The sequence below is a fragment of the Hyperolius riggenbachi genome, unplaced genomic scaffold (genome assembly GCF_040937935.1).
Source record: "Hyperolius riggenbachi isolate aHypRig1 unplaced genomic scaffold, aHypRig1.pri scaffold_237, whole genome shotgun sequence".
Lineage (NCBI taxonomy): Eukaryota > Metazoa > Chordata > Amphibia > Anura > Hyperoliidae > Hyperolius > Hyperolius riggenbachi.
The window spans coordinates 79,854-96,764 of NW_027152448.1; the positions used below are offsets into that span (position 1 = coordinate 79,854).

General features: G+C 48.8%; 1 gene segment (V, D, J or C); it reads left to right on the top strand.

Annotated features, from left to right (window-relative positions):
- Positions 1-16,911, top strand: part of LOC137543845 (Ig mu chain C region-like) — a 102,486-nt gene that overhangs the window by 63,071 nt on the left and 22,504 nt on the right. The window contains 1 exon segment of the C gene segment in view: positions 6,043-6,384. Within this exon segment, the coding sequence occupies positions 6,043-6,384 (342 nt within the window).

Consider the following 16,911-nt stretch of genomic DNA (forward strand, 5'->3'; position numbering starts at 1 on the left):
TGGAACGTCTGGTTGAACAGAAGCGGGCTGTGAACCAGTACCCGGCCAGAGCCACCATGGTGGGCCAACTTGTCCGGGGCCGGCACCACCCACCTCCCGGACATCATCCGTCCTGCTGAGTGGGGAAAAATGCAGCTGGTGTGCTTGGTGCTGGCACCCTTCCTGGAGGCCACCAACATGGTCAGCCGGGACCATGCGTCGCTGTGTGAGTGGGTGAGCATGGTGTGCATGCTGGACAAGGCCCTCGATGCTCTGCTGGAAGTGGGAGAGGCAGCCTTGATCCAGCAGGAGCAGCAGCAGCAAACTTCACAGTCCACCTCTGTGCAGCAGGAGGAGGCGGTTGAGGACTTGGAGGAGTTTGAGGTCCCTGACCTTGAAGAGGAGGGGGCACAGCCGAGTGAAGCTGCAGTGGTGTGGGGGTGAAGAGAGCAGGAGGAGGATCAGGAATCAGAGGAAGAGGACACCACTGGGGGTGACGAAGACGAATATGTGTCAGCAGAGATGGCAGCCCTCTTCCCCATGGCAGCGCACATGCTGCAGTGCCTGCGCAAAGACCCAAGGGTGAAGCAGATGCGTGCTCAGGAGGATATCTGGATCACCCTGATGCTAGACCCACAACTGAAGGGGAAGCTGGCTCAGTTTCTGCCTGTAGGAGGAGACCCTGTGCGCCAAATGAGGGATTTGCAGCGGATTCTGGTTCGGCGCTTGAAGGAAGCCTTCCCCCAGACTCCCACCCCCCCTTCTGTCACAGTCCAGCCAGCACAGCAGCAGGTGCCTGCATCCAGCAGCAGCAGGCGCCCAACAAACCTGCTGTCTCTGACAAAGGCGCTCTACGCCACGCCAGTACCCGCTGCCTACAGAGCATCCGGCTCTCAAAGCCAGAACCAGCACCTGACCCGAATGGTGGCCGACTACATGGGGTCCTACAGCGGGCTTGACACCGACACCCCTGTGGACCCCTTGAATTACTGGGCCAAGCACCTGGATATCTGGAGCGAGCTGGTGCAGTACGCCCTGGAAGTGCTGTCCCTGCCCACCTTCCAGCGTGCTGTCAGAAAGGTGCTTCAGTGCGGCCGGTGGCGTGGTCACCGAGAAGCGCTCTTGTCTGTCCTCCCAGTTTGTGGACAGACTGACTTTTTAAAAAAAATGAACCAGGCTTTGGCAGTTGGTGAGTTCCTGGCCCCTGTTGTTGGCAAGAGGGGGAAATGATGTGGCTAAGTGGGAATCACTATGCCTGCTTCACCACCCTTTACCACCACAAGCTCCTGACTCCATCTTCATTCATAAGCCAGGTTATATTTTTTTTTACAGCCGTGGTACTACCAAGTTAGTGCCATGGTTATTCTCTGAACACAATTGCTGTGTAACTTTTTGGGAGGTGTCTGTGCTGTCCAAGTTGTGGGGAGGCCCCAACTGCGGCAGTATGACCGCTTCCTGAAACCTAGTCCTGATGTTAATTGACAGCCATTTTTTTTTTGGGGGGGGGGGATTTTAAGTCCCTACATCATCAATTAGTGTTCCCCTTTAAAAAATAATGATGCTACATGCCTCATTTACCCTAAAAAACGATTTAGAAGCAATTTAAAGGCCACTTCCGGTTTTCTATCCGGATATCCAAATTCGCCGGATACTGAGGTACTTTTTCCTATCGTCATTTAAAATCGATTTTAAAGTACAATAGGAAAAGTTTTTTTTTTTTTTTTTTTTTAATGCAGTTAACCACCCTAGCGTTCTATCGCCAGGGCAGCTGCGGGAGGGTTTTTTTTTTATAAAAAAAAAATGATTTCATGCAGCCAACTGAAAGTTGGCTGCATGAAAGCCCACTAGAGGGCGCTCCTAACCCATATTTCTGATCGCCTCCGGCGATCCGCAGTAACAAGGAAGGCCGCAATGAGCGGCCTTCCTTGTTTCATTTTGCTCGTCGCCATGGCGACGAGCGGAGTGACGTCATGGACGTCAGCCGACGTCCTGACGTCAGCCGCCTCTGATCCAGCCCTCAGCGCTGGCCGGAACTGTTTGTTCCGGCTGCGCAGGGCTCGGGCGGCTGGGGGGACCCTCTTTCGCCGCTGCACGCGGCGGATCGCCGCGCTGCGGCGGCGATCAGGAAGCACACGCGGCTGGCAAAGTGCCGGCTGCGTGTGATGCTTTTTACAGCGAGCAAATCGGCCCAGCAGGGCCTGAGCGGCAGCCACCGGCGGTAATGGACGAGCTGAGCTCGTCCATACCGCTAAGGTGGTTAAATGATGATAACCTATCGTTAGTGTAAATTTACATACATAAATAGAAAGAACAATGAATATCATGCCAGGGTTTCAGGGTTGGTGTGCTGACCATGTGGAAATCTGAAGGAACTTGCAATGCTATTGCTGGGGATCGTTGTACAGCCACAATATTTCTGTATAATGATCACTGGCAAATTTACCTGTGATTTGGCTATAAAAAATATATTTAAAAACAAAAATGATGTGGGGTAACCCCACTTAAGCCTCCTTAACCCCTTGTCACCCATGCAGGCTGGAATAGCCAGATTGTGGAGCTCGGGCCGTGTGGGGCTCCACAGCCTGAGCTACACCAGCACCATAAGGTCAATGGTATGGGGGGAGAGGGGGGCTCTGGAAGAGAGGGGTGGCCAAGTCTCTTCTTCTCCCCCAAAGCCTTTGTCCAATCCAGGGACAAGGGGCTCTTCCCCACCTCCAGTGCCCAGGAGGAGGTGGGGGATATTGAAGCCTGGGTTCATGGTTGCATCTGGGAGTCCCCTCCCCAGGTGAAATGAGTATTTCCACCAAGAGTTAAAATTACCATATATTCTGGTGTATAAGACGACTCCCAACTTTTACAGTTAAAATATAGAGTTTTGGATATACTTGCCGTATAAGACTACCCCTCTTCCAAGGCACACCAAATAAAAATTAAAAAAAAAATCATATGCTGGTGCTTTTTATGAACAGATACTGATGTTGTGCTGTATGTGGTACCCAGTATATAACAGTATATAGACGATTGACTCAATTGGCCAACTCTCCCTAAAGGTTCGTATACACGTCCGATAAAGATCGTTCGTTACGAACGATTCGTGACATTTACACGATATTCAAATTAGACCGAAAAGATCGTTCGTAATGAACTATTGTGTACACACGTGAACGATAGAAGTATAAAGTACTGAACGACGAACGATAAAAAAATGCGTGCGCAAACGGAAGTGACGTTATGACAGGCAATAAGAACATGCGTACTACTCCGCAGATAATCATTATCGGACGATTTTTGTACACACTGCAAGGATTGAACGATTATCTTCCGAAAAAATCCGCCGGGTTGGATCGGTCGGATTGAACGATAACGGTCGTTATCGTCCAAAAAAACGATCGTTGGAAAATTTGGAACGCGCGATTATCGGTTCGATTGTCGTTATCGTTCGTTTTCGAACGATCGTTATCGTACGTGTGTACTCAGCTTAAGTAGATTGGTCAGCTCTCCATGTCTACCTGTTTATCAGAGCGGTATGGAAGAATAGATCACTGTGCGCATAAAACACGCCTCTTTCACCCTTCTGACCCACCCTTGTATCCTATTTACCTCCTTCTCTGCCTCTCAGATCTCGCACATGTGCGCCTGCGCCGCATCACTACAGTCCTCATCAGCGAGATCTGAGAGGCGATAACAAGAGAGGGCGTATCACCCAGCATCAATGACACTCGGCGCATAAGATGACCCCTGACTTTTCAGAAGATTTTCAAGGGCTAAAAGTAGTCTTATAAGCAGGAATATACAGTAAATAAAAATCTAGCCATGAAAAATTTAATTTAATGTTCTTAATTAACCATAAGTACTTATATTCAGTTACTTCCATGACAGTATCCTCTGAACCAATCCCATGCCGTACCCTCTCGATACCAGACTGACAACCGGCGAACAGTGCAGCACACGCAGCTACAAGCCCTGGGCATGCTATACTTAGTATAGCAAGTCCCAGAGTATCTTTAAAGGGATACTGTAGGGGGGGTCGGGGGAAAATGAGTTGAACTTACCCAGGGCTTCTAACCGTCCCCCGCAGACATCCTGTGTTGGCGCAGCCACTCACCGATGCTCCGGCCCCGCCTCCGGTTCACTTCTGGAATTTCTGACTTTAAAGTCTGAAAACCACTGGGCTTGCGTTGCCGTGTCTTCGATCCCGCTGATGTCACCAGGAGCGCACAGCGCAGGCCCAGTATGGTCTGTGCCTGCGCAGTACGCTTCTAGTGACATCAGGGGAAGCGAGGACACGGCAACGCAGGCACAGTGGTTTTCTGACTTTAAAGTCAGAAATTCCAGAAGTGAACTGGAGGCGGGGCCGGAGCATCGGTGAGTGGCTGCGCCAACACAGGATGTCTGCGGGGGACCATTAGAAGCCCCGGGTAAGTTCAGCTCATTTTCCCCGACCCCCCTACAGTATCCCTTTAAAATCCCCTCCAGTTCCCTCTACTGGTCTTTTAATGGACCAATGAGGCTTCAATAGAACAATAGGGGACACTGGAGGGATTTTTAAGAGGGTTCAGGGCTTGGTATGCTTAGTTGGATTATCCAAAAAGCTTCCCTCTACTGAGGTAAGAATCTAAATAGGCACCTTTTCTTTACAGATATGTTTAGAAAATAAATACTACCAAGATTTGTAAAGATCTCCCCAAGCATCTGTGCACAAGTCCTAGATGCATAGCTCCCAACTGTCCCTCTTTCCGCTGAAATATGTGTTTACTTTATAAGCATCCTATTAATTGATCTACATTTTTAAATGTTAGCATGAAGAAGAAGCAGTGATGATAAAGAGGACCTGTGTGGTTTCAATTATAAAACTATGTCTTCTGCTTATTAATTCTTTGTGGCATGTGTGACTTGGGGTGTTCCAAGGGTGTGATTGGAGGCTCTTTCTTAACATGAGGTTTGGAGGTATGCTTTAGGGAGTGTTAGCTTTACTTGAAATATACAGTACATAAAGAGTACAAAAGTGGAAAAAAGTAGAAAAGTGTTTATAAAGTTTTTTGGAACATACTGTGAGACATTTATATGTGATACTTAAAGGAGACCTGAAACAAGAGGAATACGATGGAGGCTGCCATGTTTATTTCCTTTTAAGCAATGCCAGTTGCCTGGCAGTCATGATGACCATCCGCCTCTAATACTTTTAGCCACAGACCCTGAAAAAGCATGCAGCAAATGTAGTCAAACATCAAACATCTGAACTGCATGCTTGTTTAGGGTCTATGGCTAAGATATGTATTGGTGACCAGGGCCGGCTTTAGGCCAAGGCCCCTAGGTCATGGCCTAGGGCACCACAGGAGCAGGGGCACCAATGCAGCAGGCTAAACTGGTGCAGCATTTGTAAGCTTGCAAATGCTGCAATGCAGGGAGATCAGGCTAGCGTCTGACCGCGTTACTCTGCTGCTCGCTGCCTGTGCAGCAGCCACCTTGCTCTCTGTGCACGTTTGCATTGTGGCCGTCGGCTATGGACTGGGGCAGCATTGGAGATGGAAAGGAAGAGGAGGCTTCTACACTGGAGACGAGTGGTGAAATGAGTGACACTGATGGCTGCTGCGGTGTGAAGGCGAGCTGGCTACCTATACTGAAAGGGGGGGTGGGAAAAGGAAGGATTAAGGGAGTCATCTGGCTACCTATACTGGAGGGAAAGGGGGAGGAGTCATCTGGCTACATATACTAAAGGGAAGGGGGAAGGGGTCATCTGGCTACCTATAATGTAGGGAAAGGGGGAGGAGTCATCTGCCTACCAATACTGGGGGTCATCTGGCTACCTATACTAGAGGGAAGGGGGGGGGGGGTAGGATCATCTCGCTACCTATACTGAAGGGGGGCGCTGGTGACAGCGGCCTAGGGCAGTAAAGAGTACAAATCCGGCCCTGTTGGTGACACAGGATCAGCAGGGCTGCTGGGCAATCTGCATCGTTTAAAAGGAAATAATATGGCAGCCTCCATATCCTCTCACTTTAGGTGTCCTTTAAAAATATGTATTGAACCAATTGTTCATGATAAATTATGATTATTCCACAGAGTTTCCATGGATTCCAAAAATTGAAGATCTAGATACATTGAATCTAATTCTCAACAAAATATCCAAATTACAGTGCAGAATCTCCGGATATTTCCCTTCTGATCTGTCAGTCAGCTGGTATAGGAGGAAAGGTACAGGTGACTTTATTGCTGTTACTGATAACAAGTACAATATGGCAGACATCACACCCCAGAGACAGCCGGACAACACATACAGCTGTACAGCCAGCCTGCTGATCAACCCGACACTGGCAGACCAGGGGTCAGAGTTCATCTGCAGAGTGCAGCACCCCAGCCTGGAGCGCCCCCTAGAGAGAAGTACAGGACCTCTACATGTGATCGGTGAGTGTGCTATTCTGATGGTGATTTACAACTGAACTTCCTGAGTGGTTTGCACAACAATTAAAGTTTTTTTTTCCCACTTGCAAAGTACATTGCAATGCGACTTTTCTTCAATCCCATCGCCAGGGGCGTAACTACAATTCATGGGGCCCCCAATGTTCACACCCCTTCCCTTTCCTCCCCTTGGTGCCCATCATAACCTGGGGGTCCCTCAATGTTCATACCCCTCCCCTTGGGGCCCTTCACAGCCCTTGGGGCCCATCTCACAGGGGTCATACAACAAGTGTGGCCATTATGATCCTCACACCCATAACAAGTGTAGCTACAAACCACCTGATCTGCAGTATAGTCCCCTGTTTTGTAATCCTAGTGTTTTTGGGTCATACCAAACTGCCTGGTTACTCTACTGTATTGTAGGAAGGGAACCTTAGTAGTTGGGGCCCCTCACAGCTCTGGGTCCCTCTGCTATTCTATGGGCTGCTCCTTCTAGGTATGTCCCTGCACATCACAGCATCTCACAAAAAGTCGCACCGCGCATTAACAGTTTGGTGTGACCATGCAGCGAGGCATGCAGCACCATGAAAGTATGCCTTACCGCTAATGTAAATGTGCATGTTACCCTGTAAATGCAAGTGCATCCACTGCGTTATCCCAACGGAACCCGTCGTATTGTGCCACAATATGTATTGCGATCAATGAGACTGCCCCATAGGGCTATCATTGCGTTTGCATTGCCAGGCAATGATTTTGTCCATTGCACAACAAAGTGTGAAAGGATCCTTAGCAATAAAACCTCTTTTTTATTGTCAAGATCAGGTAGATGCTCTGCCAAAAAAAACCCACCCTTTTAAATCCCCATAAAAGGCCCCTTTGGCTGCAAAAATGAAGCTCCACCTCCAGCCATGATAAGCTCTGCCCCTTCCCACAGGTAGCCCCACACACAGAAAGCTCCTCTCCATCTGGGACACTTTGGGAGTTAAGAGGTGCCATACAGGAATCCTTGTGTACTCATCCAGACAGCTTTGTGGGAGGAGGTAAGATGGTGTCGCTCTGACAGCAGAGACCTCTCCTTCCACCTAGGACCCATACTGACCTCTTCTCCTCCATAGGACCTATACTGACCACCTCTCCTCAGCATTAGCACTGCAGTGATCCTGCCTGACTCCCAGCACCCACACTGACCCCTCCCTCCCCCAGCACCCACATTGACCTTTCCCTCCCCCAGCAGCACCTGTCCCCAGCAGCACCCATAATGACCTCTTCCAGCACCTAAATTGAACTCTCCCTCCCCCAGCACTCCCAATGACTTCCCTTCCTGTAGCACCCACATTAACCTCTACTACTCCCATGATCCACCCACACCCCTTCCCTGGCACTTAGTACTAACACTCACCACTAGGTACCTGCACCTAGGCCTGACATTGCACCTAGTACTCATACCTGCATACAGCCTCCAAATGGCTCCCACTATCTGCAGCAAGCACCCACTTAAAGAGAGTCTGAAGCCATAATTAAAATGGCTTTTTTCCTTATATATAGCAGGGGCATGTGTGCCCCTGCTAAAACGCCGCTATCCCGCGGCTGAACTAGGGTCCTTTCCCCTCCAAATCCCCCCTATGCTGCCCGGGGAGCGCTTCCGTGTGAGGCAGGGCTATGAGCTGCAGCCCTGCCTCACACGAGTCTATCAGCGGCGGATCTCCGCTAGGGATGGTCGGAAAATTCCGCGGAATTTTTAATTTCGTGATTCTGGACGGAATTAATAATTAATAATTCCGATTCCGTTAGTCGGAACGGAATTTCTATACATCTCAAACGGAATTCCGCGGAAATTTTATAATTCCGACACCAAAACTCTTCCTCCTCCTCCTCTTCCTCCTTCCTCCTCCTCCTCCTCCTCCTCCTCCTCCTCCTCTCCTCCTCCTCCTCTCCTCTTCCTCCTCCTCCTCCTCCTCCCTCTTCCTCTTCCTCTTCCTCTTCCTCTTCCTCCTCCTCCTCCTCTCCCTCCTAGTATGGTTTATACTAGGCCAGCTTTACCATGTAGTGTGGTTCATGGTCTAGAGGGTAAGACAGATACCTACTACACACTGCATCCTGGGTTCAAATCCCAGCTATGGTATACAGTATAAGCTGTTTTCAAAATCTGCAATTTCCTACTGGATGATATGGATGGATGGATGGATGGAGGAGGAGGAGGAGGAGGAGGGATTTTAAAAGTTTTTCCGACGGAATTCCGTATACCTCGGAATTCCGCGGAACAGCTCCGGTATACCGTCGGAATGAAACGGTAACGGAATTTCGGTAGTGGCGGTATGCGGAATTACCGCGGAATCGGAAATTGGCTCTTCCGACCATGCCTGATCTCCGCCTCTCCCCTCTCAGTCTGCCTTCGCTGAGAGGGGCGGGGAGAGGCGGAGATCCGCCGCTGATAGACGCCTGTGAGGCAGGGCTGCAGCTCATAGCTCTGCCTCACATGGAAGCGCACAGGGGTAGCAAAATCTACGACCAAGTTGGTCTGGGGATTTGGAGGGGAAAGGACCCTAGTTCAGCCGCGGGATAGCGGCGTTTTAGCAGGGGCACACATGCCCCTGCTATATATAAGGATAAAAGCCATTTTTATTAAGGCTTCAGAGTCTCTTTAAACAGCACCTGCACCCAAAGTATCTGCATTTAAAACCCTTGTGATAACCAATACACACCCATAGCCAACACCCAGTACAGGGCACCAAGTATTCACACCCATGTCATACCCAGTACCTGCACCCAGCACCCACATGACATCCAGTACATGCACCCAGATCTTACATGACACTAAGTACTTGCAATAAACACCTGCATGACACCTGATACCCACTCATAACCAGAACCCACATGTCACTCTGTACCCGCACCCAGAACCCACATGGCACCCAGCATCTGCATTCAGCACCCACATGACAACAAATACCCCTAGCCAGGAACATGTGGCCACCAGTGACAGGTCCACACTATTGAAATCCAGCCAGCTCTTCTGTGACTTAATGTGTGTGTCTGTCTGTGTGTGTGTGTGTGGGGGGGGGGGGGGGGGGGCGTGGGGGAAGAATGGGGGTAGGCCTCTTTTTGAAATTTGAGCACCCCCCATTTAAGGACCCTCTGCACGGCCCTGCTCAGGATGTACATCCCAGGATAAACAATGACAATGACTACAACTCAACTCAACACAGAATGTTTACCAAGGAATTTAAAGGAACAACAATGTAAAGAAAGCCAAAGCTGAATTTATTGAGTACAATTGCAGAAGGCCATATATGCATCAATTTTCTCATTCAATTAATGGCAGATTTGGTTACTCTGATCGAGTCTGCCAGAGAGTTTGCACCACCATCATGTCTGATTGAATTTTGATCAATTTTGGCCTAAAATCAATCAGAAATATTCATCAGGCAGGATGGAGAATTAATGACTGGGGGCGGAGCAAGAGTGGCAGTCAGTCGATGGGTCCATAGCGGTGTACTGCATTCACCAGTGCAACACTGCGGCTCGATTCATTTTCAATAGATTTCCTGCTGAACTCAGTTGAAAATAAGTGTGGTGGTTGAGGTATGAATCAACCTAATCTAGTCAGATTCTGATCAGAGAGTGATCGATCGCTTTGCCACATTGGAGAATATTGATGTGTGTATGCACAGCTTAAAGCCTGGCACACACTTTCAATTATGATTGTCCAATCACAGACCAATTTTACCACCTCCGTGTAGTATGAGGGTTTATCTACACAATCTGCTCATAGTTTTAAAAATCAGTTGACCCTTATACTACAGGTGGTAAAATTGATCAGTGTTTGGCCAATCAAAATTGAAAGTGTGTACCAGGCGTTTCGAAGAGCATACAAAGGAAACATGTATTCTTACATCATCAGACATAAGAGATATATGCCCTTATTTAATTCACCTTTCCTCCTGAGTTTTCTCCCAAGAGTTAATTTTTAATCTCCTTCTTAACCTCCCTGGCGGTAATCCCGAGCGTAGCTCGAGCTAAGGCTTACATGCTGGAAGCTAAAAAACAATGCTGACAGCTTACCTGGGTCCTGCGCGGTGAACGGTGCTGCTGTGCAGGACTCCAGGACACTTCTGCCGTTCACCGGGATCCCCATCTTCTCTTTGCTTCCTCCTGGTTCCCAGCAGGCCGGCGGCCAATCAGCGGCAGTACGGCGTGCGGTGTGGCGACATCTACGTAAACCCGAAATATTGCACAGGACAGAAGGAAATCAGAGAAATGCGCCTGGTATGCATATAGGGAGTTTAGCCCAGGGGTCAGTAACCTTTTTGGCTGAGAGAGCCATAAACGCCACATATTTTAAAATGTATTTCTGTGAGAGCCATACAACATGTTTCAGACTGGGACAGTGTGCATGCGCAGCAGAGGGCTCATGAACCTGTTGCCATGGTGATGTGAATACAGTTGATCCTCCAGGCAGCAGAAGTGTCAGACACGTCTTCAACAACATCAGCAATTTACCCAAGTGACAGGCAGCCTGTTGGGCCAATTAAAGTGCAGGGATCTCGTCCTACAAAGTCACTGGACCTGGCAGGATCTAGGGTGGGACAATTAGAGCAGCTGTTAGTTTTGGGTGGAGCGCGAGTTTATTAGTAGTGCAGTAGCGTGCCTACTTTGAAAATTTTAATTGCGCTGTCACACTAAGCCGCGCTGCTTGAGCAGTGTAGCTTAGTGAATTAACCCCTAACTGTGAGCCAGATGTAGCCATCAAAAGAGCCACATCTGGCTCCCGAGCCATAGGTTCCCAACCCCTGGTTTAGGCTGTCTAATTCCCCATCTGAACCTCAACTCTGGCACAGGACAGAAGGAAAACAGAGAGAAATGCTACCTGTATGTGTTTAGAGAGTTTAGCCTGTCTAATTCCTGCTCATTTGTCTCTAACCACAAGTTCTAATTTGAGCTCTCCCCATGTCAGCTGACTGCCATGGCAGAGATGGCAGATAAGCTCATATGAAAGCACAGGATGTTAACAATATAGCCATTTGGTTCCCAGCACCTTCTGAGCTTTGTGCTTCTGCTGATCTGCCTTACTCTCTGTACTCTCCACCCGACGGGTTTTGCGACGTCCCCTTAACAGTCATCAGTGACTCCTCTTCCTGCCGGAGGGTATGCACAACATCACGCGACATTACACGTCGGGAGCAAACAAAACTTCAAGCGATCGCTGTACTTTGCGAGGGAGTCGTGAAGGATCTTAGCAAGTGTCAGACTGGGAGCTGGAAAAGGTGAGGAAATCCACTAGCTGGCCAAGCAGCAGTAATCAGGTGTTGCTGCTCACAGTGAAGACTTGCTGCAGGTTTCTTTTGGGAGTGATAACACAGGGTTACTGCTGCTTGGCCAGCACGTGGATTTCCTTAGTTTTTCCAGCTCCCAGTCCCACACTAATCTTAGCAATCTGATCTACCGTGATGGTTGTTATTGCGGCGCAACATTTGCGTGGTCGTGCGCCTGTACCTATGTCGCGATATCGCGGAAACGACCGACGCTCCAAAAATTGTCGGTCAATAAAATTGCGACGTTGGTACATAGCTTTACTGTTACCGATTTTTGCCTGACTACTCTGCCTGCCGCCTGCACCGACCTCTGCCTGGATTTTGACTACTCTCTGCCGGCCGCCTGCACCAACCTCTGCCTGGATTTTGACTACTCTGCCTGCCGCCTAAGCAGTGGCGTAGAAATAACGCCAGAGCGGCTGCTATGGGGCCCCTAGCCAGGGGGGGGGGGCACCAGTCCCTGCGTCAGGTCACTACTTTTTTTTAAAATAAAATATAATTTATTATTCTATCCACCCACCCCCACCCCCCTTAAGCATCTGCCACCTCCCCACCCCCCAGACTCCCTCACAACTTCAAGCAGCAGGATGGTGAGGGGGGACTATTTTCCAACCATCCTGCTGCCGGCGCATGAATACTTCCTGGTCACCCGACAATTAATCTGTAGTTCCGGGCTGGCCAGGAAGAAGTAGCTGCGTACCGCTACGCAGTACAGAAGTGAGCCTTAGCTCAGTAAGTGATGTCATGCTATGGCGACCTGCGCAGTCCGACCTCCGCACCAGAGAAGATGAGTCTTGCACTGCTGTTGCCTAGGGCTGCCTTGAAGCTGTTCTGTAAGTATGAGTTGTGGGCAGGGACCGTGGCTATCAGCCTACTACCATTGCACACAGGCTGACAGCTGCAGCTCTCCCACTGCAGTAGTGATGGGAATTCCGGCTCTTCTCGGAGAATCGGCTCTTCTGAATCGGCTCCCATTAAAGAGCCGGCTCTTACGGCTCTCAATCGGCTCTTCATTAAATATCACTAGACACCACTCAGAATCGGAGTAAAAGCCCCGCCCCCGTCTCCATGACAACTCCAGACTGCTTCTCTGACTGGTGCAATCCCTCCTGCTACTGCTCTGCTCCGCCCCATACACTCCTACAAGCGGCGAGAGGAGGACTACATCTCCCAGCATGCCTCAGCGCCCTTTATTACAGACCAAAGCAGGGCTGTGTGGGGCGGCTGAGGCATCGGATCTTTTGAAACTGAGAACCGGCTCTTGTCGTCCGTAGCAAAGAGCCGGCTCTTATGGCCCATACTCACGGGCAGCAAAAGTGGCGTGTCGCCAGCACACGTGAGCGTGTGGGCGACAGGCCAGCGACAGTTCCTCGCCAGGTTCCTCCGCGTACACACGCGGAAGAGGGACCAGCGGCGCGACGGAAGCTGTCGCCGACGTTCCTCCTCCCCCCGCCGGAAGCTCCGCATACCTCAATGGTGGTTGCTGTCGCTAGTCCGCGTACTCACGCGGACTAGCGACAGTTGCGGCGGAGGTGCTGCGGCGACTGTCGCCAGGCGATTGAAACTTTCAATCGCCTGGCGACATCAGCGACGGGCGACAGTTCGGGGTGTGCGCCCGTGCGACGGCCCATACTCACGGGCGACCTGTCGCCGCAACACGCTCGCGCCGCGTGTTGCGACGACAATTGTAGCCCGTAAGTATGGGCCATTAGAGCCGGCTCGTTCGCGAACGACCCATCACAGGAACTCTGATCATTCTTCCACTGGTATGAGATCTGTGTGTCCACTAATGAGCAGGAGCACTTTTTATCTGATATATTTTAGTCTGCAGAGCTTTCAAGCTATAGGGGACCTGGGAAGACAAACAAACGATGACTGAAGTCAGCTGCAATTTAGGTAAGCTGACTTGCTGGAGATGGGGGATGGTGCTGAATGCTGTCTGTGTCAGAAGTGCTCATATACCTTACTTGATTTACAATTGTAAAAAGTTGGCCTAGAGCAGTAAAAAGTACAAATCTGGCTCTGGTAATTGGGAAAAGTCTGGTAAAAGTTGCCCACTGATCAAAAAAAGTAAATATGGAACACGATCCTGTGTTGAAAGTGTGTGCAGGTGGCTTGAAAGGGCAGTGTGTGGGTGGGGAGTAATTCTTGCAGAGTTCACATGCATGTTATTTCATATGGATGTTATTTGCTGCTGGGGTCCAGCAGTATTGCAGATAATTTAGTATGATACTGACTGACCCTGTACACTATCTGCAATACCCCTCGACCCCAGCAGCAAATAACATCCATATGAAAAGCAAAAATCACCCCCCCCCCCTCCTTTATGAAATGCAACAAACACAGTTGTATGATACCTGAATTAACCGACCTATTAAATGCAATAATCACCCCTAGTATGAAATGCAACTAGAACACCAATATTCAGTGTTATCATCAGGCTCTTTTAGAGGAGTGCTTCAGCCAGCCAATTTTGGTAAGCACCGGGTGTCATCGTTTCTCCTCATCCTGTGCGGTAAGCAGAGTTGCACCAGCCCTGAATTCCCCTGTCGCACCCCACCCGGCTACATTTTCATGCCACCTGGCTGGAAAAAATTTCTGGGGAGAACACTGACCTTCATGTACGTAATATGAGGGTAAACAGATATTGAATACTATGAACAGATTGTGTAGGTAATCTTTCATACTTCATGGAGATGGTAAAATCGGTCAGTGATTGCCCAATCATGATTGAAAATGTTGGTCAGGCTTTAGGGTGCATACACACATCCAATTTTGATTGGGCAATCATTGGCCAATTTTACCACCTCCATGTAGTATGAGAGCTTACCTTAACAGTCTATTCTTGAAGGACAGGTCAGAGGTGATAAAAAAGCCAAGGTCTACTTACCTGGGCCTTCCTCCACCCCCTGGCAGCTTATGTGTCCCTCAGCGCAGCTCTGCTCCCAGACGGTGTCCCGGGGTCTCCTCCGATGCAGATGCTGACCTCACCAGGTCAACATCTTCTGCGCCTGGCCGCGCCGCTTGTGATCGTGCTGATGTGGCCTGCGCAGCTGCAGAAGACATCTGCAAGGGAGGGAGCCCGGGACACCGGAGCTGCAGTGTGGGACATATTGCCTGCCAGGGGCCCGAGGAAGCCCCAGGTAAGTAGATCTTGGTTTTTTATTACCCCAGATGTGTCCTTTATCACCCCATCAGATACAAATCTTTGCAAACTGAGGAATTTATCTGTCGTAGAGGTTTGTCAGGGAGGTTTGAAAGACTGATCTCTCTAAAGATGCTGTAAACATGCAAACGATCAGTTCCTGCAAAATGCATTCATAGTCGATTTACTTCCTTCTTTTTCACCCATGCCTGTGCACACAAAAGTTAAGAAATATCTGCAGATCTCATACACACCTTTTTTAATGGACAATCGTCTGCAGATCAGATCCACCGGGATGGATCTGAAAGACTGAGAGATAAATATGTTTCCTCTGCATCTTTGGAGGTCTTATTTTTTTTTTACCAAGGTTATCTGCAGATTATCTTTGATCTTTCATTTTTCAAAGACCAAGCTTTAGTATTCAAAATCTTCTGGTCCTCATACCACACAGATGTGGTAAAATTGGTCTGTGATTGGCCAATTATAATTAAAGTGTGTGCTTAGCGTTAGCTAAAGCCACCGCAGTTCTAATGTATCTATCAGGTAGTAAAATAAATTCTGGGCACCCAGTCCTTAGCACCCAGTATAGATGACTATGCGCCTTTCAGAAAGACAAATCCCTCCAGCAACCAGGATCCACCGACACTTTCCTTTCACTTATGTTCATCTCCTGAGTTAAGGTGCCCATACATTAGAATGAATATGGGCAGATTGGACCAAGAGACAAATTTATCTCTAATCGAATCTGATTAGAGATAAACATGTCTCTAATCGAATCTGCCCATAAACTACAGGCCGATTCCCGTCCGATTTCAGCATGAAATCATCAGAGAATCCGCTGAGCCGCCGCATCCCCCTCGCCGCTGCCCCCAAATGTATAAAAGTATGTAGTGTAGTGCATTTATACATTACCTGTCCTGAACCAGCTTCCACACGGTGTCCGTCCATCTCGCCAGGTAACAACTGCATACACGCTAGCGGCGGATAGCGTCTGACGCTACCGGCGTGCATGCGGAACCCGTCCAGATGGACGGAAACCGCGCCGAGGCTGCCACCGGACAGGTAATGTATAAATGCACTACACACATTGATACAATGCGGCGGGGGTTTCGTCGCTCATTCGCAAATCGGCCACCGTACCGCCGCGCACCCGACCAACCAACCTTGGCCCGAAATTTACCAACGTGCGCGATCGACTTTGCGGCCAATTTCTGTCCCGAAATTGGTCGCTTTGTCGGTTGGGCATGCATTTGGCAGCACCAATTTTCATCCAATTGGAATATAATAATCAAATTGGATGGTCGATTGATTGCGTGGTCGCCTAGTGTATGGCCCCCTTTATACAGAGCATGAAAAAGAAAATGTGCTTGTTTGTACCAATCCAGGTTCAACACTTCCTGGAAGGATCGGCACCACACAAAAAGTTGTATTTATAAGCTCTTCACATCTTTATTGCATTAAAAAATCGACAAGGCAGCTGCCTTGTCGATTTTTTAATGCAATAAAGATGTGAAGAGCTTATAAATACAACTGTTTGTGTGGTGCCGATCCTTCCAGGAAGTGTTGCATTTTTGCCCCTTGTGGTATAGGGGCCAGGATCTTGGCACACACTATATACCCTGAGCTTGGAGGGTGCTCCCAAGTGCTTGTTTATACCAATCCAGGTTCAACAGATATTGCAGACCCAAGGTACACGTCTGTTATTCAGAGATGTGAGATGGTTAACTAACTGTAAACATGTTGACTATTCTATCCTATAATGTAACATATTGTATATTGTAAATTATATTTTCCAAATAATTTGCTGAACCAACCATTGCCCCTTATATTCACCACTAATGAACAAATAGGCCCTTATTTAAAAACAAATTATGTAGAATTTGAAACTTTTTTTCCTTTAGTAAAGACAGAAACCTCAGCTGTAATGTTAGTAAATGTTGCAAAAAGGGTTTATCAAGCTTTTCACACAAGTAGAAAGAGTTAGCTGCCAGAGGTAGATTCCAATCCAAAATGGAACTGCGAAAACTGTACATATATTCCTCAGCGCTGTTGTCACCCCAATTCTGTTACTACACT